This window comes from Pelobates fuscus, chromosome 5 (genome assembly GCF_036172605.1).
Source record: "Pelobates fuscus isolate aPelFus1 chromosome 5, aPelFus1.pri, whole genome shotgun sequence".
Classification (NCBI taxonomy): Eukaryota; Metazoa; Chordata; class Amphibia; order Anura; family Pelobatidae; genus Pelobates; species Pelobates fuscus.
The window spans coordinates 370315914-370340785 of NC_086321.1; the positions used below are offsets into that span (position 1 = coordinate 370315914).

The window sequence follows — 24872 nt, forward strand, 5'->3', positions numbered from 1 at the left end:
GGATCTTGGACCCTTTAGTGTTTGCTGTCCAGTCACCAAGCCCTGCAAAGTCTGAATCTGTTAACTGATTTATATATTGTTTTAGTAAATGGTGTTCCCTGGGCAAATCCTCTTATCTCCGACCTGATATCTTCTACCCCCCAAAAAAAGTTTAGAATAATCTTTGTATTTAATTTGTCCTCCCACCAGTCACTGTTGAGTGAATGAACTGCACATCAGTGAAATTCTTAAGACCCCTTTTAAACTTGTCTGTGTTTTGAGATTTAACCAAAATGTGCCCGAAGTCATGTTTTAAATCATAGGGAAAGGGTGGGATGGAGATTAAAGAGCAGGGGTTGTGCCATTTCCAGATCAGGTTATATTACATCTCCCACAATATGCGGTCATTCCTTGACTTGCAGAGAACTTTGGGAGTTGTAATTACATACTTTTTGGAGGGGCGCTATTCAGCACCCCCTATCCCTTGGGATACCTCGCTGCAAAGACTGTGGAGCTCTGAGGGCTATTCCTGGATCTCCTATGATGCTCAGCCCATGTTAAAACTGGTTAAGCATCATGGAAAAATCTAGATCCACATTTATCGGTGGGGGGGAGGGGGGGCTTAGGGTGTTATTCATAGGTTGGCTGTCACTGGAACAGAGCGTTCTAGAGCCTGGCACATTTGGTCACTGGAACAGAGCGTTCTAGAGCCTGGCACATTTGGTCACTGGAACAGAGCGTTCTAGAGCCTGGCACATTTGATCATTAGAACAGAGCGTTCTAGAGCCTGGCACATTTGCCCACCAAGCTCAGAACATTACTCTGTGTACATTACCATCCTTTCAATGAGTGAAATGAGCAGCTGGCATCATGTTGGTAAGATGTGAGTTTTGAACTTGTTCCAAGATACATCTGACATTTAGCTCTCTGTTAATTACTGTTAATCAATTGTTTCTTTCTGCAGATCCAGTACTTCAAGTTCCGACGCACGTTGAAGAGTAAGTTCTTTAGTCATTTAGCCTGGAGGGTATTGACACAGGTGGGAGGGAGCCTAGACTCCAAACTGTCTTTCCCTTATACAATTGTGCATCATCCATGTAAATCTACCAGTTCTACAATGGCATGAAGACACCCTGGGGGAGAGTTATACATCTGCCGAGAACATAAAAATAGGGGCAGCATCCATAAGTGGAGATATCGTCATGGAAACCAATGGAATATTCTTGCTCATGTCACAGTGTTACTGATACCTATCGATATACCGACTATATTGTCTGGGTTACTCAGTCTGCACCAGAATAGACTGGTGTACACTATACACTGGTGTTCAATCTGCCCTACAGCCATTAAAATAAAAAATGCCAACCTGTCAACTGGCATTGCTAACTATTCTTTATTACCAGGGCATGCTGGGTAATGAGCATGGCCCAGCGATGCATACTCTCAATTCTTTTCAGACAGTAGCGCCATTTAAGTAAAAGAAACGCTGAATTAATGATGACCAGGAGCTATGATTTAGGATATAGACTTGCTATCTTTGGTTGGTTTTTCCTTGGTTCTGCCATCTTGCTGAGAAACATCTGGTTTTATCTTCTTCCAAAGGCTTTTATCCAACACAGTGTCTTGTATATCTCCAGGTTTCCATTAGAATTTCTGCTAAAATTCCAACACAACATACAGGTCGTTATTCATGAAGATTCCATTTAAATGAAACATTACAAATGAAAGATCACCCTTAAGACCAACTTCCTGATGACTAACGGTGGAAAACCACAAACCAAGGAGCTGCCGAAGTGCTAAGGGAGGCTTTTTTTTTTTTTTAATCTTCGGATTTGTTATAAGAGACTTCATGCCTGCTGAGAGTATTCCGTCACTTAAAAAAGGGAAGTTAACAAGGCCAGCGTATTTTATTAAAGCAAGAGGGTCAGAATTTTAGACAAAGAGTTAAAGTTGTTACTACATAATAATTAGAATTTTTTTTTTTCTCCCCCAAATCAGCACTTTTTTGCCTCAGGTTTTTTATTCAGTTATCCGTTTAATAAAAGTTGCAGTTTCAAAAGATGTTCATTGTGAAGTTTAGATACATCCCATAGATTCTGAGATGGGGACTTGGGTGATATGGTATCAGGTCAACCTCCAGCGTACGTTAGTAGTATTATTATTATTATTATTGGTATTTATATAGCGCCAACTAATTCCGCAGCGCTTTATAATATTATGAAAGGGGAAAACTTCCAACAAATGAGACAATTACACAGTGACACAGGAACAATAGGTAGATGAGAGCCCTGCACAAACAAGCTTCCAGTCTAGAGGAGGTGGGGTACAAATACACAACAGGGTAGCAAGGGTGACCGCTACCCAACGTTAACCTTTGTACTCCAGTACCACGCTAAGCACATCTGATCACCATAAGGAGCTTCCTACATTGCGTTCTGCTCCCAGTGTACAGCCAGTAACCTGTTCTCTGGAAGGCAGCTGCTGTCAGTGTGCGCACAGTAACAGAATCACAACTACAGACTGCAAGGGAAGGGATCGTAATACATATCTCCCTCTCCTGGCCGCCATCATTATTGCAGTACGCGTTGGATACAGATCAAATCCTGGAGGGGCAGTGGGTGGCCGTGTGTCCCACGTACATGTATGGGCTCTGTGCTTAAGCCCTCTACTTAGATCTGTTTTGTTAGAAGTCTATGAGAATTTTGCAAATACCATCAATCTTGGTCCAGTGGGGGTGTGTGGGGAAAAGTAAAGATTTTGGTATTTGATAGACAATTCCCTTTCAAAGATACTTGTGTTTTCTACCAGGATCGGTTTTACTGAGGAAGCCAATAATGCATCTCGCTAACCAATCCACATCTAGAAAAATTAATATCTGATGACTAAACAGAATCACTTGTATTAGAACGAAAATTCTGAGCACTGTCTGACTAAAATCTAACCTTTTATAATATTTGTAAGATCTTCCAATATCTCTACACAATCATTTAGCCAACTGGACGATATATATGGATATTGTGCACTCACAGGTCTTTTCCGTGAAGTTACATAGTTACATAGCTGAAAAGAGACTTGCGTCCATCAAGTTCAGCCTTCCTCACACCTGTTTTTTGCTGTTGATCCAAAAGGCAAAAAAAAACAAAAAACCCAGTTTGAAGCACAATTTTGCAACAAGCTAGGACAAAAAATTCCTTCTTGACCCCAGAATGGCAGTCAGATTTATCCACATATTACCCTACATTGAAAGATTATATCCTTGAATATTCTGTCTTTGCAAGTATGCATCTAGTAGCTGTTTGAACATCTGTATGGACTCTGATAAAACCACTTCTTCAGGCAGAGAATTCCACATCCTGATTGTTCTTACAGTAAAAAAAACCTTTCCTTTGCCTTAGACGAAATCTTCTTTCTTCTAGTCTAAACGCATGGCCTCGTGTCCTATGTAAAGTCCGGTTTGTGAATAGATTTCCACACAATGGTTTGTATTGGCCCCGAATATATTTGTATAATGTTATCATATCCCCTCTCAGGCGACGTTTTTCTAAACTAAATAGGTTTAAATTTGTTAACCTTTCTTCATAGCTGATATGTTCCATTCCTTTTATTAATTTTGTAGCCCGCCTCTGCACTTTTTCTAGTGCCATGATATCCTTCTTTAGAACAGGTGCCCAAAATTGCACAGCATATTCAATATGTGGTCTTACCAGTGATTTATAGAGAGGCAAAATGATATTCTCGTCCCGAGAATGAATGCCCTTTTTCATGCATGACAATACCTTAATGGCCTTAGCCACTGCTGATTGACATTGCACATTGTTGCATAGTTTGTTGTCTATAACAATTCCCAAGTCCTTTTCGTGTGTTGTTATTCCTAATTCACTTCCATTAAGGGTATACGTTGCTTGTGTATTCTTTACGCCGAAGTGCATAACTTTGCATTTTTCAACATTAAATTTCATCTGCCATTTGAGTGCCCAGTCCTCCAGTCTATCTAAATCCTTCTGCAGCAAAGTAATAGTGTTCTTTTATTCCAAAATTACAATGTGCATAGCTTGTTATATCTTGGTCACATTGATCTTGAGAAAGACCCTGAGGGGTCGAAACGTCAATCTGCACGCTACATTTATTTATATATATATATATATATATATATATATATATATATATATATATATATATATATAATTTTGGCCACACCTGATGCTCTAAGGGTTAATGGGTGAATTCATTAAAATGTATTAGGCTTCCATAGTATATGTAACAGCCAAACCCCAAAACTTGCCCCAGAGATTTTTTAACAAGAGAATGTTTTGTTTATCCGTCTTTGTAAGATCCCTTTCCTGTGTCCTACTGTACACTGTTTTCAGTTACCTAGTTATATCTTGTTATATCTTGGGTAAAATTACTTTGTAGTGCAGGGAGATGTGGAATTCTGCCCAAATCACTCCCATTAACCCCCTAAGGACACAACTTCTGGAATAAAAGGGAATCATGATGGAATATATCCGTCATCTGTCCTTAAGGGGTTAAAGCTGTTCTTCTAATCGTCGGCAGAGGTTAAACTATGTCTGTCTTTCACAGGCCGGCGTTTCTTCCAGATCCAAACGATGGCAGTTTGTACACCTTGGGCAGTAAAAATAACGAAGGCTTAACGGTGAGATCTGTGTTGGTGATGACTCTTTGTACAACGCTGCCGAATTTGTTGGCGCTTTATAAATAATAAAACCTGGATTGTGTCGTTATCCACGAACATTGGTGTCATTCCTCTAGATTACATTAACATTTAGATGTTTGACCCCCGATACTCTGGAGATATGCTCAATTGGCATCCATTGAAAGCTTTTCCTGAATGCATTGTTAGAATCGGACATATTGCTTCTATGTAAATTATAATCTTAACTCCTTATCTAGACCGCACAGTACATGTGGTAACAGTAGGGATTTAAATTGCACACTGTGAATAATAATGTCTCCCTTTAGAATCTGACTGCATATTTTCATTTCATGTGACAAGTTCTATATGTATTTTTTTTTTTTTCTTATTAGAAACTACCGTTTACCATTCCTCAGTTGGTGCAGGCCTCTCCATGCCGCAGTACGGATGGTGTCTTGTATATGGGTAAGTACTGTACACACCGTACTGTACCAGTTAGTCAGTAGATGGCGCTGCATGATCATGGGATTCCTGAATGAGGGTGATGAGTGCAAAGCGCAACCAAATAGAATTCATCAATTCAATTTATAACACTGGGATTAAATTACTGTAAAAGCATGTGATATTTTTTTTTTTTTTGGTGTGATAATTGTATGGAGCTTTATGTTGGTGTGATAATTGTATGGAGCTTTATGTTGGTGTGATAATTGTATGGAGCTTTATGTTGGTGTGATAATTGTATGGAGCTTTATGTAGGTGTGATAATTGTATGGAGCTTTATGTAGGTGTGATAATTGTATGGAGCTTTATGTTGGTGTGATAATTGTATGGAGCTTTATGTAGGTGTGATAATTGTATGGAGCTTTATGTTGGTGTGATAATTGTATGGAGCTTTATGTAGGTGTGATAATTGTATGGTGCTTTATGTAGGTGTGATAATTGTATGGAGCTTTATGTTGGTGTGATAATTGTATGGAGCTTTATGTTGGTGTGATAATTGTATGGAGCTTTATGTTGGTGTGATAATTGTATGGAGCTTTATGTAGGTGTGATAATTGTATGGAGCTTTATGTTGGTGTGATAATTGTATGGAGCTTTATGTTGGTGTGATAATTGTATGGAGCTTTATGTAGGTGTGATAATTGTATGGAGCTTTATGTTGGTGTGATAATTGTATGGAGCTTTATGTAGGTGTGATAATTGTATGGAGCTTTATGTAGGTGTGATAATTGTATGGAGCTTTATGTTGGTGTGATAATTGTATGGAGCTTTATGTTGGTGTGATAATTGTATGGAGCTTTATGTTGGTGTGATAATTGTATGGAGCTTTATGTAGGTGTGATAATTGTATGGAGCTTTATGTAGGTGTGATAATTGTATGGAGCTTTATGTAGGTGTGATAATTGTATGGAGCTTTATGTTGGTGTGATAATTGTATGGAGCTTTATGTTGGTGTGATAATTGTATGGAGCTTTATGTTGGTGTGATAATTGTATGGAGCTTTATGTAGGTGTGATAATTGTATGGAGCTTTATGTAGGTGTGATAATTGTATGGAGCTTTATGTAGGTGTGATAATTGTATGGTGCTTTATGTAGGTGTGATAATTGTATGGAGCTTTATGTTGGTGTGATAATTGTATGGAGCTTTATGTTGGTGTGATAATTGTATGGAGCTTTATGTAGGTGTGATAATTGTATGGAGCTTTATGTTGGTGTGATAATTGTATGGAGCTTTATGTTGGTGTGATAATTGTATGGAGCTTTATGTAGGTGTGATAATTGTATGGAGCTTTATGTAGGTGTGATAATTGTATGGAGCTTTATGTAGGTGTGATAATTGTATGGTGCTTTATGTAGGTGTGATAATTGTATGGAGCTTTATGTTGGTGTGATAATTGTATGGAGCTTTATGTTGGTGTGATAATTGTATGGAGCTTTATGTAGGTGTGATAATTGTATGGAGCTTTATGTAGGTGTGATAATTGTATGGAGCTTTATGTAGGTGTGATAATTGTATGGAGCTTTATGTAGGTGTGATAATTGTATGGAGCTTTATGTAGGTGTGATAATTGTATGGAGCTTTATGTAGGTGTGATAATTGTATGGTGCTTTATGTAGGTGTGATAATTGTATGGAGCTTTATGTTGGTGTGATAATTGTATGGAGCTTTATGTTGGTGTGATAATTGTATGGAGCTTTATGTAGGTGTGATAATTGTATGGAGCTTTATGTAGGTGTGATAATTGTATGGAGCTTTATGTAGGTGTGATAATTGTATGGTGCTTTATGTAGGTGTGATAATTGTATGGAGCTTTATGTTGGTGTGATAATTGTATGGAGCTTTATGTTGGTGTGATAATTGTATGGAGCTTTATGTAGGTGTGATAATTGTATGGAGCTTTATGTTGGTGTGATAATTGTATGGAGCTTTATGTTGGTGTGATAATTGTATGGAGCTTTATGTAGGTGTGATAATTGTATGGTGCTTTATGTAGGTGTGATAATTGTATGGAGCTTTATGTTGGTGTGATAATTGTATGGAGCTTTATGTTGGTGTGATAATTGTATGGTGCTTTATGTAGGTGTGATAATTGTATGGAGCTTTATGTAGGTGTGATAATTGTATGGAGCTTTATGTTGGTGTGATAATTGTATGGAGCTTTATGTAGGTGTGATAATTGTATGGAGCTTTATGTTGGTGTGATAATTGTATGGAGCTTTATGTAGGTGTGATAATTGTATGGAGCTTTATGTAGGTGTGATAATTGTATGGAGCTTTATGTTGGTGTGATAATTGTATGGAGCTTTATGTTGGTGTGATAATTGTATGGTGCTTTATGTAGGTGTGATAATTGTATGGAGCTTTATGTAGGTGTGATAATTGTATGGAGCTTTATGTTGGTGTGATAATTGTATGGAGCTTTATGTTGGTGTGATAATTGTATGGTGCTTTATGTAGGTGTGATAATTGTATGGAGCTTTATGTAGGTGTGATAATTGTATGGAGCTTTATGTAGGTGTGATAATTGTATGGAGCTTTATGTTGGTGTGATAATTGTATGGAGCTTTATGTAGGTGTGATAATTGTATGGAGCTTTATGTTGGTGTGATAATTGTATGGAGCTTTATGTTGGTGTGATAATTGTATGGAGCTTTATGTAGGTGTGATAATTGTATGGAGCTTTATGTTGGTGTGATAATTGTATGGAGCTTTATGTAGGTGTGATAATTGTATGGAGCTTTATGTTGGTGTGATAATTGTATGGAGCTTTATGTTGGTGTGATAATTGTATGGAGCTTTATGTTGGTGTGATAATTGTATGGAGCTTTATGTAGGTGTGATAATTGTATGGAGCTTTATGTAGGTGTGATAATTGTATGGAGCTTTATGTTGGTGTGATAATTGTATGGAGCTTTATGTTGGTGTGATAATTGTATGGAGCTTCATGTTGGTGTGATAATTGTATGGAGCTTTATGTAGGTGTGATAATTGTATGGAGCTTTATGTTGGTGTGATAATTGTATGGTGCTTTATGTTGGTGTGATAATTGTATGGAGCTTTATGTAGGTGTGATAATTGTATGGAGCTTTATGTTGGTGTGATAATTGTATGGAGCTTTATGTTGGTGTGATAATTGTATGGAGCTTTATGTTGGTGTGATAATTGTATGGAGCTTTATGTAGGTGTGATAATTGCATGGAGCTTTATGTAGGTGTGATAATTGTATGGAGCTTTATGTTGGTGTGATAATTGTATGGAGCGTTATGTTGGTGTGATAATTGTATGGAGCTTTATGTTGGTGTGATAATTGTATGGAGCTTTATGTAGGTGTGATAATTGTATGGAGCTTTATGTAGGTGTGATAATTGTATGGAGCTTTATGTTGGTGTGATAATTGTATGGAGCGTTATGTTGGTGTGATAATTGTATGGTGCTTTATGTAGGTGTGATAATTGTATGGAGCTTTATGTTGGTGTGATAATTGTATGGAGCTTTATGTTGGTGTGATAATTGTATGGAGCTTTATGTTGGTGTGATAATTGTATGGAGCTTTATGTTGGTGTGATAATTGTATGGAGCTTTATGTTGGTGTGATAATTGTATGGAGCTTTATGTAGGTGTGATAATTGTATGGAGCTTTATGTAGGTGTGATAATTGTATGGAGCTTTATGTTGATGTGATAATTGTATGGAGCTTTATGTTGGTGTGATAATTGTATGGAGCTTTATGTAGGTGTGATAATTGTATGGAGCTTTATGTAGGTGTGATAATTGTATGGAGCTTTATGTAGGTGTGATAATTGTATGGAGCTTTATGTTGGTGTGATAATTGTATGGAGCGTTATGTTGGTGTGATAATTGTATGGAGCTTTATGTTGGTGTGATAATTGTATGGAGCTTTATGTAGGTGTGATAATTGTATGGAGCTTTATGTAGGTGTGATAATTGTATGGTGCTTTATGTAGGTGTGATAATTGTATGGAGCTTTATGTTGGTGTGATAATTGTATGGAGCTTTATGTTGGTGTGATAATTGTATGGAGCTTTATGTTGGTGTGATAATTGTATGGAGCTTTATGTTGGTGTGATAATTGTATGGAGCTTTATGTAGGTGTGATAATTGTATGGAGCTTTATGTAGGTGTGATAATTGTATGGAGCTTTATGTAGGTGTGATAATTGTATGGAGCTTTATGTAGGTGTGATAATTGTATGGAGCTTTATGTTGGTGTGATAATTGTATGGAGCGTTATGTTGGTGTGATAATTGTATGGAGCTTTATGTTGGTGTGATAATTGTATGGAGCTTTATGTAGGTGTGATAATTGTATGGAGCTTTATGTAGGTGTGATAATTGTATGGAGCTTTATGTTGGTGTGATAATTGTATGGAGCTTTATGTTGGTGTGATAATTGTATGGAGCTTTATGTTGGTGTGATAATTGTATGGAGCTTTATGTTGGTGTGATAATTGTATGGAGCTTTATGTTGGTGTGATAATTGTATGGAGCTTTATGTTGGTGTGATAATTGTATGGAGCTTTATGTTGGTGTGATAATTGTATGGAGCTTTATGTAGGTGTGATAATTGTATGGAGCTTTATGTTGGTGTGATAATTGTATGGAGCTTTATGTTGGTGTGATAATTGTATGGAGCTTTATGTTGGTGTGATAATTGTATGGAGCTTTATGTAGGTGTGATAATTGTATGGAGCTTTATGTTGGTGTGATAATTGTATGGAGCTTTATGTAGGTGTGATAATTGTATGGTGCTTTATGTAGGTGTGATTTTCCTGAAAGTCAACGCTGTCGTGGCACCACAAGCTTGTTTGTTCTTCTTTGTACAATAAAAATACAGAATAAAAAGATTCGTTCGGGAAGCATTGTATGATGCTTTATGTTTAGTGTGGTAGTGTGCATTCCTGGTTAGTGCAGGGCGCTCAGTAGTGCAATTTATTGTTGGTACAGGGAGCATGGTAGCGTGTGTTGGCTATAGTACCTTTATTCATAGAGCATACTGTTTGTTTTATTTTTTGTAATTCTTTTTTGTTGTTTTGAAATCTTCTTGCAGACTAAATCTGTTGATATGGTTATATCTGTTTTGTTTTAGGTTTTTTTTTTTTTTTTTACACAGTACTCCTCATAGCCATTTGTTTTCACTCATTACAGGGAAGAAACAAGATGTCTGGTACGTCATCGATCTGGTAACTGGGGAGAAACAACAGACTCTGACGTCCTCTTTCGCAGAGAGTCTCTGTCCCTCCACATCCCTCCTGTATCTTGGACGGACAGGTACTTACCCATCAGTGTGCGAATTGTAACTGCCATATTGGATGTATGAAATGTAACCTGTAACCATGAATCTACCAATAGCAAGCATTTATAGTTAAGATTGTAGGTCACCAAATTGAATACCTCTATGATTTTTCAGAATATACAATCACCATGTATGACACGAAAAACAAAGAGCTGCGTTGGAACGCCACCTACTACGATTATGCTGCCACTCTGCCCGACGAGGGCACAGAATACAGTAAGTAATTATAATAGAATGTATGGTTCAGTCTGTGATTCAGAATGTTCAGTACATGTTTGTTTTGTTGAAATGTAATTGTTTTTTTTTTTTTTACCTGTTCTCCTCCAGAAATGTCTCACTTTGTGTCCAACGGTGACGGTATGGTGGTTACAGTGGACAGTGACTCTGGAGATGTTTTGTGGATACAGAACTACGCCTCCCCTGTGGTAGCCTTGTACATCTGGCAGAGAGAGGGTCTGAGGAAGGTGATCCACACAAATGTGGGTGTTGAAACTCTTCGGTACCTGACCTTTATGTCTGGGGAAGTAGGACGCATAACAAAGTGGAAGTATCCGTTTCCAAAAGAAACCGAGACAAAAAGCAAGTTGATGTGAGTATGTTGGCTTAGATTCAGTCATTAAAAAGGTCTGACCTTGTTGGAATGGACTGAGTGGGTTCTGTACCGTGTGCTAAACCATTTTGAGCCATGTGGTTCTCTAAATATGACCATAACACAGCATGATCCACACTAAACGCCACAACTGATCTCCTACTTCCGTGAAATGTATATACTAGAATGTGAAGGATCAACCACAAGTTTATTGCTCTATTTACAAACACATTGTATTTCTAATGATTACTTATTGCAATCTATACTAATCTGGTATACTTTTTTTTTATATATATATTTACATTGTTTTTTATTTTTACAAGGCCTACGCTTTATGTTGGAAAGTACTCTACCAGCCTCTATGCATCATCATCCTTTGTACATGAAGGGGTAACTGTTGTGGTAAGTTTGGATTTTTACATTTCTTTTCTCTAGCAGATAAATGAAATATTCTCACTTACTGATAATCAGGCGTACTAATTTAAAGGTTGGATGGGGAGGTTGCCACTTTTATTGTTGCACTGGCTTGTAGTTCATGTTTTGTTTTTTGTAATTTGTTTAAATGTGTTGCATTTCCCGTCTAATTTTTGTTTGGAGCACAATTTGTAGTATGTTTATAACCTGGTCCCCTCTCCAAATTCTGCAGTCTCTGTTTTCAGGCAAAATCTATTCTTTTTGTGCGTAAAATAATTTTTCACAGTATCTCCTTCATGTAAACGCCGTATACCATACAAAACCCGATTTCTTGCATTCTTGCAGCCAAGGGGCAGAGCAATCCCACTTCTCGATGGGCCGACAACAGAGGGAGTCACCATTGAAGACCATGGGGAGTGTGAATTCACACCTAGCACTGATCTGAAGTTTTCTGCGGGGATGAAGGGGAAAGACCATCTAAACTACTGGAGGAACCAATGGTTATTAATAGGTAGAGATACATGTCTCCACCCAGAGGAATACAGAGATCACATTAAGGCACTCTGCATGCTGCCACCTAGAGGGAGCACATATAAAGGGCAGGCATTTATACTACTAGGTTGGATAATTACGTTTGATTATGGAATATATTGTATTACAGCACAACTCTATGCCAATATCATTTGCACATACAGAAAACTACAGAAAGAGGGGTCTAAAAAGGCATAGAACTAAATGTTAATCCAGCACCTCTCACATAGAGGTACAGACATGCTTACTGGCCCCTGGTGTAATCCACCAATTTACCTCCAACCTCTTAATACAGGAGTGCACATGGTGTATTATTCCGGCCAATATATCTATCTGCAGTCCTGTTTATTTCATTGAGGAGGTTTGTTAGGCATCCTCTCTAACTTTACCGAGTACCGACTTCTTGTGTGGAATACCCACACTTTCTGCTTTACGACATAGTCTTAAATTAGAGGGGCAAAGGTTTAAAAATATTTTCAGGAAGTATTGCCATCACATTCTATGTTTCTATAGTTTAAACCAGGGGTAGTCAACCCTTTAATACCTACTGCCCACTTTTGTATCTTTGTTGATGGTCAAATTTCCTTAACGCCCACAAGTGACACAGTAACTAATTTTATAGCGCAAGTGCATTTTTTTTATTTTTTTTAGAAAGGTTTGAAAAAAAAGTACTTACATTTATCTATTTCTTTTTTTTCCTTTTTTTCTATTTTCTATTCTACATTTTTTCTGTGTGTGTGTGTGTGTGTGTGTGTGTGTGAGAAGGGTGCAGTGTATGAAGGAGGGCAGTGAGGGGTGTAGTGTGTGTTTGTGTGAGAAGGGTGCATAGGGTCTATGCTGTGTGTAGCTCGGTAATATGGGAAAATCTATCTTAATGTCTCCCCATGCCCCCTTCTTACCTTTTTACCAGGGAGAGGGGACATAATGCTGCAAGCCCTGGTTATCCAGTCGTGGCATGTTCACTTTAGTCTGCAGCTCCTGCAGCTGCAGGCTTACTCTGTTGTCCTCCTGCGAGCACAGCACTGTATCAGAGCGTTGCCATGGTAATGCGTGGTAACACTCCGAACAGTTTGCTCATGGGAGACCCTTCCCTCCCTTTGCTGGAATGAAGTGATCTTTGATCTCCTCACCAGCCCGAGAGGGATAAATGCAAGGCTGGCTTTGCATGGGCCGGCAGGTGAGATGAAATTATCTTCCCTATCTGCCTTGGTCTATGGTCATCGAGGTCCACCGGGCATTTTCTGCAGAACCCACCACCGCCCACCTAAAATCCCCAACTGCCCACTAGTGGGCGGTAGGGACCAGGTTGACTACCTATGGTTTAAACTGTCTCTCATACATACATGTCTATTAATTAGTTTGTGTTCTTCCCAAGGGCACCATGAGATACCTCTGTCTGCTCCAACGAAGATCCTGGATACTTTTCCAGCCACCTTTCCCAGAGGTGAAGACAATGTTATTGAAGCCAATCTGGACAAATCCCACTTTAAGGAGGTGTGTGAGGATGGATTCACTTGTGGAAATGTGCCAAAACAAAACAAGATACTTAATATAAATGGTCGTTGTTCATCTTCCAAGCACTGTTCGTTTGCATGTGGTCTGTGCTTTCTTGACTTGATTATTTGTTTTTCTTCTACAGGAGGTTATAGAGTTGGCAGTTGATCCACCTGAAGAGATCAGGGATGTTTCCAATCCATTTCTTCCCAAGCCGGAAGCTCCCGTAGACTCCATGCTTAAAGATATGGCTACCATTATATTCAGCACATTTCTGTTGGCTGGATGGTTGGCGTTTGTTATCACCTATCCAAAGGTAACCCAGTTTCTATTTGGTTCTTTTATAATCGCTGTTTGTCTTTTATAGAGATGTGACGGAAACTGTTCAGAACCTCTGATGTGATATGGGCCAACAAATACTTATACATTTAGTTTAGTTTTTCAATGTATTTATGCCAAGGTTTGGAAAATTCTATTATGAATAAAATAATTACCAGCTAATTGCCTCCAAAATTCTGTCCTTGTTTGGACAAACTTGTTCCTTTCAATCTTCTATTACCAAATATTACATTACCTAGCGACTGAAACACTGGCTCTTGACACTTTTCCAGACCGTGCAACAGCAGCAGCAACTCCAGCACCAGCAGTTCCAGAAACAGCTGGATGAGAAGATTCAGCTCTTGCAGATGCAGCACGTCACCTTCCAGACACCAGCCGAGGGGACGTCTGAAGGAGATTATCTGGATATACCTGGCCTGCGTGGTGAAAGCTCAGCCAACAGCACTCCTAATGTGTCTCCAAGGGCCTCAAACCATTCATTACACTCCAACATGTCCACGTCTGAGATTGGCAGCATGGTGTCCACAGAGGTGGAGGATGAAGGTAAATCTAGTGTCTTCATACCGTGCGATCTTCCTCTGTCATGATGTCTTGCCTTGTGGCTTAGTTTGGGGTCTCCAGCATAACTGGTTGCTGAGGACGGATTGTGGGGTCTGTGGAAGAGTAATTTGCCTGGAAAAGGGGTGTTTCTGTTGGTTTGTCGTGGAGGTTTGAGGTCTATAGCACAGGTTGTCCCTTTTGTGGTTCCTTATTCTATTCTCCAAGCGCTACAGGCTCGGCCACTGATTCTGCCAATCTTAGACTTCCAACCTCACAAATGTGGATTTCACTAAAACCTTTATAACCCTTTCACTTCACTGTCCAGTATACAGTATTGTCCAGTATACAGCAACCGACAGGTGCATTTATCTTCTGCTTAGATAGATAGAAAAATGTAAATAAAGCATAACTTGGTCATCGACAATATCAGTTGATCCTAAAACTAAATCTATACTCAAAAATATAACACTTTTCAACGACAGATAAGGTCATAATGCACAGCCGTCTCCAGAAAATAAAACAAAAGTAAGGGTGCCCTTAAAATGAAGAGGAAATGTACGGAGTACACGGCCAATAAGAGATCAGTAGGAGTTGTTATCATTACGAGGCCCCACAGCCAATCACTGTTTTCTTACTATCTGCTGCCTTTTGCCTTAGCATTGTTTTGAAACCATACACAGATAAGAAAAGGACAGTAGGGGTGGAGTTAAGTTGAATATTGAGGTGCATTACAATTCCTGCTTTTTTATTTTTTTTTTTATAATTTTTTCACTGTGTATTAAAACACTTACTAAAAGCACATTTCAATCAGACCGCCACTAGAGGAACTTCCTGGTTGCTAATAGACTTTTGGTCCCTTAACGGACGCTGGACATCCTTACACTCTGCATGAGGACATCGAGCGTCCGTTAAACCCTCATAGGAAAGCATTGAGGAAAGGGGGGGACAAAACGGCTCCTGTAGTGTTACAAATACAGGTTTGTATTCCTAACACTATAGAATCCCTTTAAGCATTATTAACAAGAGGGGGGGGGGGGGGGGGGAATAAGCTTGATGCAGATACTGTCCTGTTAGTTTGAAGCCTTTCCGCTGCACCATTGGCCCATCGGCTTCTTTTGTCCATTCTTGGAGACCTCCAGGCCACTTTGGACTGTTTCCGTTCCATTCAGGCATACTTGGCTGTGACTCGCACAGTGGTTATGGTTGTAATGTATGGGATATTGTTTTTTTTCCCCCACAGATGAAGATGGGAGAGTAACCATTGGAAAGATTTCCTTTAATCCTAGAGACGTTCTTGGACATGGAGCAGAGGGCACCATAGTTTACAGGTATATTGTGCTTCTTAAAAAAACTGAATGTGTTCCATGCCAACCCTTTTAAAATCTGTATATTCCCTCATACCAGCCTAGAATGTAAATGTATTATTATAGAATTTGATATTCGCTTAAAGGTTTTTTTTGTATTTTTTTTCTAAAACTTTATCACCTTATATAAATCAAAATTGACTCCCCATGCCTGGGCATTTAACAGATTCCTTTTACTTTGCCCTACAGAGGCCAGTTTGATAATCGAGATGTGGCGGTGAAGAGAATTCTCCCAGAGTGCTTCAGTTTTGCAGACCGGGAGGTGCAGCTGCTCAGAGAGTCCGATGAGTATCCGAACGTAATCCGCTATTTCTGCACGGAGAAAGATCGCCAGTTCCAGTACATCGCCATCGAGCTGTGCTCCGCCACTCTGCAAGAGGTCAGAGCTCGCTGTACAAATATTTTGGATATTTTTTCTACAACGCAGGATGCTTAGAAAATGATATATCTTCATAGCAGACAGAGAGCAAACAGATGTTTGTTCTCATCTTTTTATTTTATCTTCGTTGACCGAGGTTTAAATCCTATCGGTATTTGGATTATGTGAAAATTGGAAGCAGCTGGAATTCAGATGTGTTTATTCTTTTTATTTTTTGCTGCAGTTAAATACAGAATAGTCCACTTCTTTGTTGCCTGTTAGCAAAATGTGGCTGCCCGTTGATCTAATCTAGTGACTGTTATTGGATACTGTATCCCGTGTTCTAATAAAAGCTGACTGACTAATCAAAAAGGTGAGCTCCTTCCCCTCCTAAATTCTTTTTTTTTTTCTCCTCTGTATTAGTATGTGGAAGAGAAGGATTTTGACCGTCATGGCTTGGAGCCGATAGCCCTCCTGGAGCAGACTATGTCTGGACTTGCATACTTGCATTCTCTAAACATTGGTAAGAACTACCGTATTCTGAACAGACAAAGTGTTTTTTGATTCTGGTTCTGATCCAGGAACCATTCTCAAATCTTGTCCATATTTCATATTTCTGTGACAATAACCTTTTTTTTTTTTTAAGTTTAAAAAAACAAACAAAAAAAAACACTTCTCCCTTTGCAAATCTCTCAACTTTTCTTAAGTAAAATCCCTCATACGCGCTCTCACCAATATTTCTTATAATAGACTCTTTTTCCTTCTTTAAATTTTATGTGATAAATTCTAAACAATATAAAGTGCATTCCAAACATTCATTCAAAGTACTAAATCTAAATAAATTTAAATTAAATAAATTTAAATCTAAATACGTGTTAAGTGCTGATTTATTAATCAAAGAACCCCCCCCTCCTTTTATAATTATTTATTTTACAATTCTTTCTTCTTAAGTAGAAAGTCTCTCATATTCTCTCACCAATATTTCCTATAATCAACTCCCCCCCCCTTTCCCTTTAAATTATGTGCTATAAATTATTTGCAGTGTAAAGTGCATTCCAAAGCTATCCTTCTAAAAGCTAACTTTAAATACGTGTTAAATGCTAATTTAGTCATCATGCATATTCCATTTTCCTTCTTTACGTTATTTACGCTTACAAAAATTATTTTAAGGTAGTTTCCTTCTGAGTAATAGGTTTATATAGCCATGCAAAGTGTCAGTATTGTGCGCAACAAATTCACATAAGGAGGAAAAGAAAAAAAAGAAAAACTTACTGCATTCAAGAGATGGGAGCATGACTTTGATATCCATATTCAATCCTAATTATTATTTTTTCAATGTTTGACCCTCAGTGCACAGAGATCTAAAGCCTCACAATATCCTGATTTCGATGCCCAATGCTCACGGGAAGGTGAAAGCCATGATCTCCGATTTCGGCCTGTGTAAGAAGTTAGCTGTTGGAAGGAACAGTTTTAGCCGGCGATCTGGTATTCCAGGGACAGAAGGCTGGATCGCACCAGAGATACTGAGCGAAGATTTCAAAGACAACCCTGTGAGTTCTCTCTGAATATCCCCGTGACAAGGATATAGTCACATATATACAGAGTATTTGTTGTTATCGCACGGAATGCAGCTCCATGTTTTTGTTATGAATGTTGTTTGATCTGAATAAATGAAATGACAAGGGTTTCATTACAGACCTACACAGTGGACCTCTTCTCAGCTGGCTGCGTGTTCTATTACGTGGTGTCAGAAGGGAAGCACCCATTTGGCAAGTCCCTGCAGCGGCAAGCCAACATCCTCCTAGGTGCTTACAGCTTGGACTGTTTGAATCTAGACAAACACGGTGAGTGAGGTGTATTCTATACATGGAAACCGTACAGCACATGATATGTATGGCTTCTGGAATCATAACAAATAGCTACAATGTCCTGGCTTATTTCCTATTGTTATGAATGTAGTTGTCGTGGTGTCTGTATAATAAAAGTAGGTTATGTCAGATAAAGTATGGATTCATAGAGCAATTAAGTGGTATACACGGCATACTTCTGCTTTTCTTTTTTCAACTAACAAAGGTTTAAGTGATAATTGAATCACTTTTCAACTCTAAACGTTATTAAGATATTTATTGGTGACGTTACTAGTTTCATACAGCAAGTGATAGAGATGGTGGAAGTTGATTGAAGCGCCTTTCGCAACTTACTGACAAAAAAAATAAATAGTTTCTACATTAAACAAGGCACCGTCAAACTTTGTCTTCTATTATTTGATTATGTTGGGATGTCAGTAAAATAACAATGTATTTTGCCCGCTCTCAGACTTCTCATATTGTATGTTTTTGCTTCAGTGCGTTTGCTTAGGGTTTCTCTAAGTTATAAAAGGTAATTTAAATGTGGACCCCATGCTCATTGTGCCTAGAGGGATATCTGATAACCTCGTTGATGAGGCTCAACGAAGGCTGAAATAATTGTCTGAGGTTGCTGTATCTCTCATGCAGTGGGCAGCATTTAACATCTGAACTGCTCTCATGGGCAGAATTAGTCTCTGTAAATGGTATAGGTTCACTATGTAATGGCACAAGTAAGCAAAAACGGAGACCTTAGTGGGGGGATTTACTGAAGGGCAAGGTACTGTGTTGATCTAAGCTTTTAACGGAACACTAAAGTCACCTAAATTACTTTAGCTAAATAAAGCAGTTTTAGTGTATAGATCATTCCCCTGCAATTTCACTGCTCAATTCACTGTCATTTAGGAGTTAAATCACTTTGTTTCTGTTTATGCAGCCCTAGTCACACCTCCCCTGGCTATGATTGAAAGAGCCTGCATGAAAAAAAAAAAACTGGTTTCACTTTCAAACAGATGTAATTTACCTTAAATAATTGTATCTCAATCTCTAAATTGAACTTTAATCACATACAGGAGGCTCTTGCCGGGTCTAGCAAGCTATTAACATAGCAGGGGATAATAAAATCTTAATTAAACAGAACTTGCAATATAGAAAGCCTAAATAGGGCTCTCTATACAGGAATTGTTTATGGAAGGCTGTGCAAGTCACATGCAGGGAGGTGTGACTAGGGTTCATAAACAAAGGGATTTAACTCCTAAATGGCAGAGGATTGAGCAGTGAGGCTGCAGGGGCATGTTCTATACACCAAAACTGCTTCATTAAGCTAAAGTTGTTCAGGTGACTATAGTGTCCCTTTAAAAGTTCTCATATCTGTTTTTGCTAAAATAGCATATAGTCGATAGAATCTTTCTGAAAAGCTCCTATCTTACTGAATGCTCAAAAGTGGGGGTGCAGGGTTTGACAGTACTGGACGGACGTGCCTTGCATGAGCTCTGTGCCAAAGTTCCCAATAACCGTTCTTTTAAACTAATACTCCCTAACTAAAGGCAAGCTGTCATCGGGAGATCGTTAGGAACTTACCTGGCATTACAGGTGTCATTTTCTCAACCTACTGGAAGCACACTAAGTGGCAAAAGCAAGAATTTGCATTGTGGCTTGCTCAAAGACAAGGATGTGAGAGTGGCGGTCAATCGTACCGCCTTACATTCTTTGTAACAGAGAGACATTAGACGTAACCCTCCAGCACACTGCTGGTGGGGGATATTCCGGTGCCCCCAACCACTAGCAATCAAAACCACAGACATCTGTGGACCAAAAGCATCAAATATGCAGGCAGGTCAGCACGGAGTGCCCACCAATATCACGGATGCCGTGTGTCAGCTCGCAGCTGACACCCTGCATAAGCTCAATTTGCAAGTACCGGCATGACTCACAGGGGCTACACGCTCCTCTACCCCAGAGGCATCCGGCACTCCCGGGGTAGTCGGCTTCCACCTGTAAGACCACAAGCCCGCACTTGACCTGCATGACCTACAGTGGCCAGACATGCCGCACCAACCACCAGACTGACCTATTTAACCCTACTGACACTATAATACCTACACAAAATGCGTGCTTAAACTACACTAACTGTGTTGCTATCCGTTGTTACATCGATACCTTTGCCCATTGTATATGAGTGCATTGCATGAATCATAAAGTCAAGTCTACTATAGAGCCAATTTATGGTCCCGTTTATCATTGTGCACGCCTAAAGCAGATCTCTAAAAGCACATACCTTTGTACCCTGTATTGCACGCGAAGAACCTCCATGTACTGAAGTTGAAAAACAGACAAAGATTGTCAAACACAAAACAAATAACAAAAATATGATATGCTATCGGTTCTCAGCATAGACAAGTTGGTTTAGCCCGTGCTTGCATGTTCTACCTGGACATATAGTAGCCTAATACTCTGCTTGCTTAGTATTTATCCACCGATAGAATGTTTAACTTGCTATATGTAATTCTAGACATCTTGCCTGATGCTTATCTTTCCCTTCCAAAAAAAAAGCGAGATCTTTCTCATCCTGAATTATGTGACTTAAAATGTACATTACCTGTTTATGCCAAGCTGATATATTTTGATGTCATGTTTATCTTGCTGACCACTCAATAAAATAAATATTGACATCTGTAAGGCATTCATTTTCCTTTAAATTATTTTTTATTTTTTAATAATGTCTTTCTTTTTAAGGAGGCTGTGCTTACATGAGCAGGTTTTGGATGTTCTCTCTCATTTTACCATAACATTGTGGTTCCAGTTTGGCATCTCTGCTTAGGACATGATCTGTCTGTCCAAGGTGGGCTGGTTATCATGTAATTAAGTGGCAAGAATGAAAACCTGTTCGTCACTCTTCCCTTCTTAAGTCTGTGTTTTTTGTTTTAGGATTCATTTAGAATGGATGTCAACTCAGATCTGTCAGATTACATTTATTTATTTCTAATATTTAAAGGTTTAACCTTATCTCTGAGCTTAAAGGGACACTATAGTCACCTGAACAACTTTAGCTTAATGAAGCAGTTTTGGTGTATAGAACATGCCCCTGCAGCCTCACTGCTCAATCCTCTGCTATTTAGTAGTTAAATCCCTTTGTTTATAAACCCTAGTCACACCTCCCTGCATGTGACTTGCACAGCCTTCCATAAACGCTTCCTGTAAAGAGAGCCCTATTTAGGCTTTCTTTATTGCAAGTTCTGTTTAATTAAGATTTTCTTATCCCCTGCTATGTTAATAGCTTGCTAGACCCTGCAAGAGCCTCCTGTATGTGATTAAAGTTCAATTTAGAGATTGAGATACAATTATTTAAGGTAAATTACATCTGTTTGAAAGTGAAACCAGTTTTTTTTTTTCATGCAGGCTCTGTCAATCATAGCCAGGGGAGGTGTGGCTAGGGCTGCATAAACAGAAACAAAGTGATTTAACTCCTAAATGACAGTGAATTGAGCAGTGAAATTGCAGGGGAATGATCTATACACTAAAACTGCTTTATTTAGCTAAAGTAATTTAGGTGACTATAGTGTTCCTTTAACTGGATATTTTAAATAGACTCTGTAATCTGAATCTGTACAGATGATTCTTTCTTGAGAAAAATAAAGTTTTTCATTATGTGTCTTTTTTTAGAAGATGTAATTGCTCATCAACTCATTGAGCAAATGATTAATAAAGATCCACCGAAACGCCCGTCAGCAGAGAGCGTCCTAAAACATCCATTTTTCTGGAATCTGGAAAAGCAACTCCAGTTTTTTCAGGTTAGTAATTCAATAAGGCAGCCTTACAGCACACTTGGTTTGCAGGGTTGTGATATTATGTTTGATACCCTTCTATTCCTGCAGGATGTCAGTGACCGGATAGAGAAAGAAGCTCTTGACGGCCCCATAGTGAAACAGCTGGAGAAGGGAGGACGGCAGGTGGTAAAAATGGATTGGCGAGAACAGATCACTGTGCCTCTTCAAACAGGTATTTCTAACTTTACGGACACTGACAAGTTGGCAAATCTGTGGGTGAAGACGCAATGTCGTACGCACTAGTTTATAGTTAAATTAACACTGTACTTATTACAACAACTTAAAGGGACACCATAGTAACCAGAACGACTATAGCTTATTGTATTTGTTCTGGTTTTGCATGCATTTTGAGATGCTGATTGGCCAGGGCTGTTTTTTGCTTGTGCTGGCTATGCCCCGATCTGCCTCTTTGACAATATCAGCCAATCCAATTCTTCCCTATGTATTGTGATTGGCTCAGATCGCCACTTCAGATGACCTCAGCCAAGAAGGCAGATAACAAAATACCAATCTTTTCCCATTTTGTTGTTTCAAACACAGATCTCAGAAAATTCCGCAGTTACAAAGGAAGATCCGTCCGAGATCTGCTCCGAGCTTTAAGAAACAAGGTAAAGGCTTTGTCTGCTAATCCATGCTTTTCATTGGAGATCAGTACAGGAGTTTGGCGGTATACTATCTTTCTCTTACGTTAACACTTAAGGAAGATTTGATTAATACCACTGTTTAGGCAGCTTACTTCTCCTAGTTAGTAGCTTGTAAGATACAAAATGAAAGGGACAAGTCAAAATTGGCAGTCATTCACTACGGTAAGAATTTCTGGGAATTCAACGTGAACTTTAAAGTTTTGGCCAAGTCAGCTGTGTTTTACGTTTGACTACTTTGGCCTTATATTTGGTCAAGGTGCTTTTGACTTTGGTGTAAAACACAGATTTTGGCTGCTACAGGACACCGTTCTGCCACTCTCATGATAATGATGGTTGCTGAAATAAGCAGGAAGAGCTTTTCGGCCACTGGCCTATTACACCCAGTCTGTAGCAGGGGTATAAACCATTACTTTGTTTCTGATCTACTTCAAACATCATAACAACGACATCTAACTGCAGTAGTTATGGTGCCAGGAGTGTATTTCTAATTTGTTCAAAGCCACCATTTATGCTGCTTGGTGTAATCCTTTGCTCTTGATATCAATCTGTGAATAATTGTGTCAAGATGAAAACTAACAATTGAAAAAAAATGACATCCAGCACTTTTCAGAATTACATCTTTGAAATTTGTTTTATGCACAGAAACATCACTACAGAGAACTGCCCGCGGAGGTGCAAGAGACTTTGGGGTCTGTCCCCGATGAATTTGTGCGCTACTTTACCTCCCGTTTCCCCAGCCTCCTGCTCCACACCTACCTGGCGATGAAGATGTGCAGTGAAGAGAGACTATTTCGAACTTATTATCACCCCAGCCCCCCAGAAGATTTGACCAGCACTACGTGTCCAGATGTAGCGTGAAAGACCATGAATGCGATTTTCTAATAATTGGGGATCTGGCTGGCGTAGGCTTAAGCCTAGGGACCTCACAAAGTGCCTTTTCAGTTGCTGAAATGGAGACAATGATGAAGACCTGAACTTTGAAGCACAGGTGGAGGATAAGTGACTTGGTATTAAGGTTTATTGCACTATAGCTTTCTTCCTGTCCGGTGCGCTTTGGAAGAATTGTAGGTTTGCTGTAAAACAGATTGTGTCCACAGTCGCCATTTTTCATGGTGGCTGCAGCGGGATACGACTGGTCCGTGTCCCCAGCAGGAAAAAGATACTGTGACCTTTAATCAAAGGCCTTATCAATTGATGTAATATTTAATTTTTTTTATAAGAGTAATTGTTATTGTCTGGAACGGTTTTATCTAGAAATGTAAGGTTATATCTTGCATATCATCATGAAAGTTTTGTTACACAAACTGTTCTATTTTGTTTTCTCCATTTTGGCACTGAGCAGTATTCCTATTTCACTGTATTAGTTACAGTCCAAGGACAATCTGGACAAAATTCAGATTTTTTAAAATACATTTTCTAGTTTTCCCAAGAACACTCTTCACCCTGAGCTGGTTTGGAAAAGGACCTAATGAGTATTCATTACAGAGTAGCTTAGCGTACGTTCCCGTCATAAATGAAGTATTGGGTTCTAGAAGACCAGAAATAACTAGTCAAAGTATTTAAAGACTGGAAATATGTATAGTTTTTTAATGAAATATGATAAATAGACTACAGTACAGGGACCATTGTATGCCTGTCGGGAATTTTATGTTCTTTTTAAGAAAAGGGAAAAAAAAGTTAAACATTTTTTTTTTTTAATAGAATTTTTTTTACTTGTACTGGAATGGGATAATCCAGCTGTACCTTATTTAGGATTCATCTGTATTTTTTATAATGGTTGGGGCTCTATTTATACTTATTTCATTTTAACCACCTGCTTTAAAACCTCACATCATTGTCTGATGTTGCTGATTTGTGGGTACGGCTATGTTTTGAGGGTACAACTGGTTTGTGGGTATTGCTTTATGGGTTGTATAGATATTGCTGAAGATCCTGGTGAAGTTTGTTCCCATTACATTCTCTCCGCTTTTGGAAAATGTGCAACATTTTCCAAACCAGCCCAAGTGATGGGTATTGTTGAAATTTTAATGTCAAAGGTTTATGAACTTGACCCAGTGTAAGAAAATGAACACAAAATTGTGAATCCCAATTTACTATAAGTCTAATGAGGTAGACAAATCTTAAATAAATTTAAACTTTTTCAAAACTTTTTTTGGAATGTCTGAGCTTTACTATTGACACTCTTTGTAAGAAAGCTACGTGTAAAACAGTCTGTCATTCTATGAGTAAAAACCAAAGAACGATTCTGTAGAAGTATTTCTTGCCCTGGTAGCTTTTTTTCTTTTAATCCTGTGTTTACAGATTATATAAACTGCCACAATAGGCACCTGCTCTTTAAGAGTGTTTTTCAAAATATAAAAAAGTTTTTTAGATCAGAAAGGAAAATGTATTTCACAACCCTCTGGAGTTTCAACATTGGCATGTACTGTATTAATCAGAGAAGGTAATTCTATTTATCGATATTTTGTCTGAGAATATAT

At 38.6% G+C, this 24872-nt stretch overlaps 1 protein-coding gene across 2 annotated transcripts in view; it reads left to right on the forward strand.

The window, feature by feature from the left end:
• The window catches only part of ERN1 (endoplasmic reticulum to nucleus signaling 1), a 39741-nt gene extending 15200 nt beyond the window's left edge, over nt 1-24541 (forward strand). The window contains exons 3-22 of one of the 2 annotated variants that reach the window (XM_063456160.1): nt 944-977; nt 4561-4633; nt 5026-5098; nt 10301-10423; nt 10563-10664; nt 10776-11037; nt 11361-11439; nt 11797-11962; nt 13358-13476; nt 13622-13792; nt 14088-14358; nt 15596-15683; nt 15909-16098; nt 16501-16600; nt 17428-17627; nt 17774-17921; nt 21585-21712; nt 21797-21920; nt 22289-22356; nt 23035-24541. In XM_063456160.1, the coding sequence (XP_063312230.1) occupies nt 944-977; nt 4561-4633; nt 5026-5098; nt 10301-10423; nt 10563-10664; nt 10776-11037; nt 11361-11439; nt 11797-11962; nt 13358-13476; nt 13622-13792; nt 14088-14358; nt 15596-15683; nt 15909-16098; nt 16501-16600; nt 17428-17627; nt 17774-17921; nt 21585-21712; nt 21797-21920; nt 22289-22356; nt 23035-23250 (2735 nt within the window). In that variant the 3' untranslated portion in view covers nt 23251-24541. Of the gene's footprint in view, nt 1-943; nt 978-4560; nt 4634-5025; nt 5099-10300; nt 10424-10562; nt 10665-10775; nt 11038-11360; nt 11440-11796; nt 11963-13357; nt 13477-13621; nt 13793-14087; nt 14359-15595; nt 15684-15908; nt 16099-16500; nt 16601-17427; nt 17628-17773; nt 17922-21584; nt 21713-21796; nt 21921-22288; nt 22416-23034 lie in introns of both variants that reach the window. The other variant, XM_063456161.1, reaches the window with a different exon arrangement.
• The last annotated feature ends 331 nt before the right edge of the window (nt 24542-24872 follow it).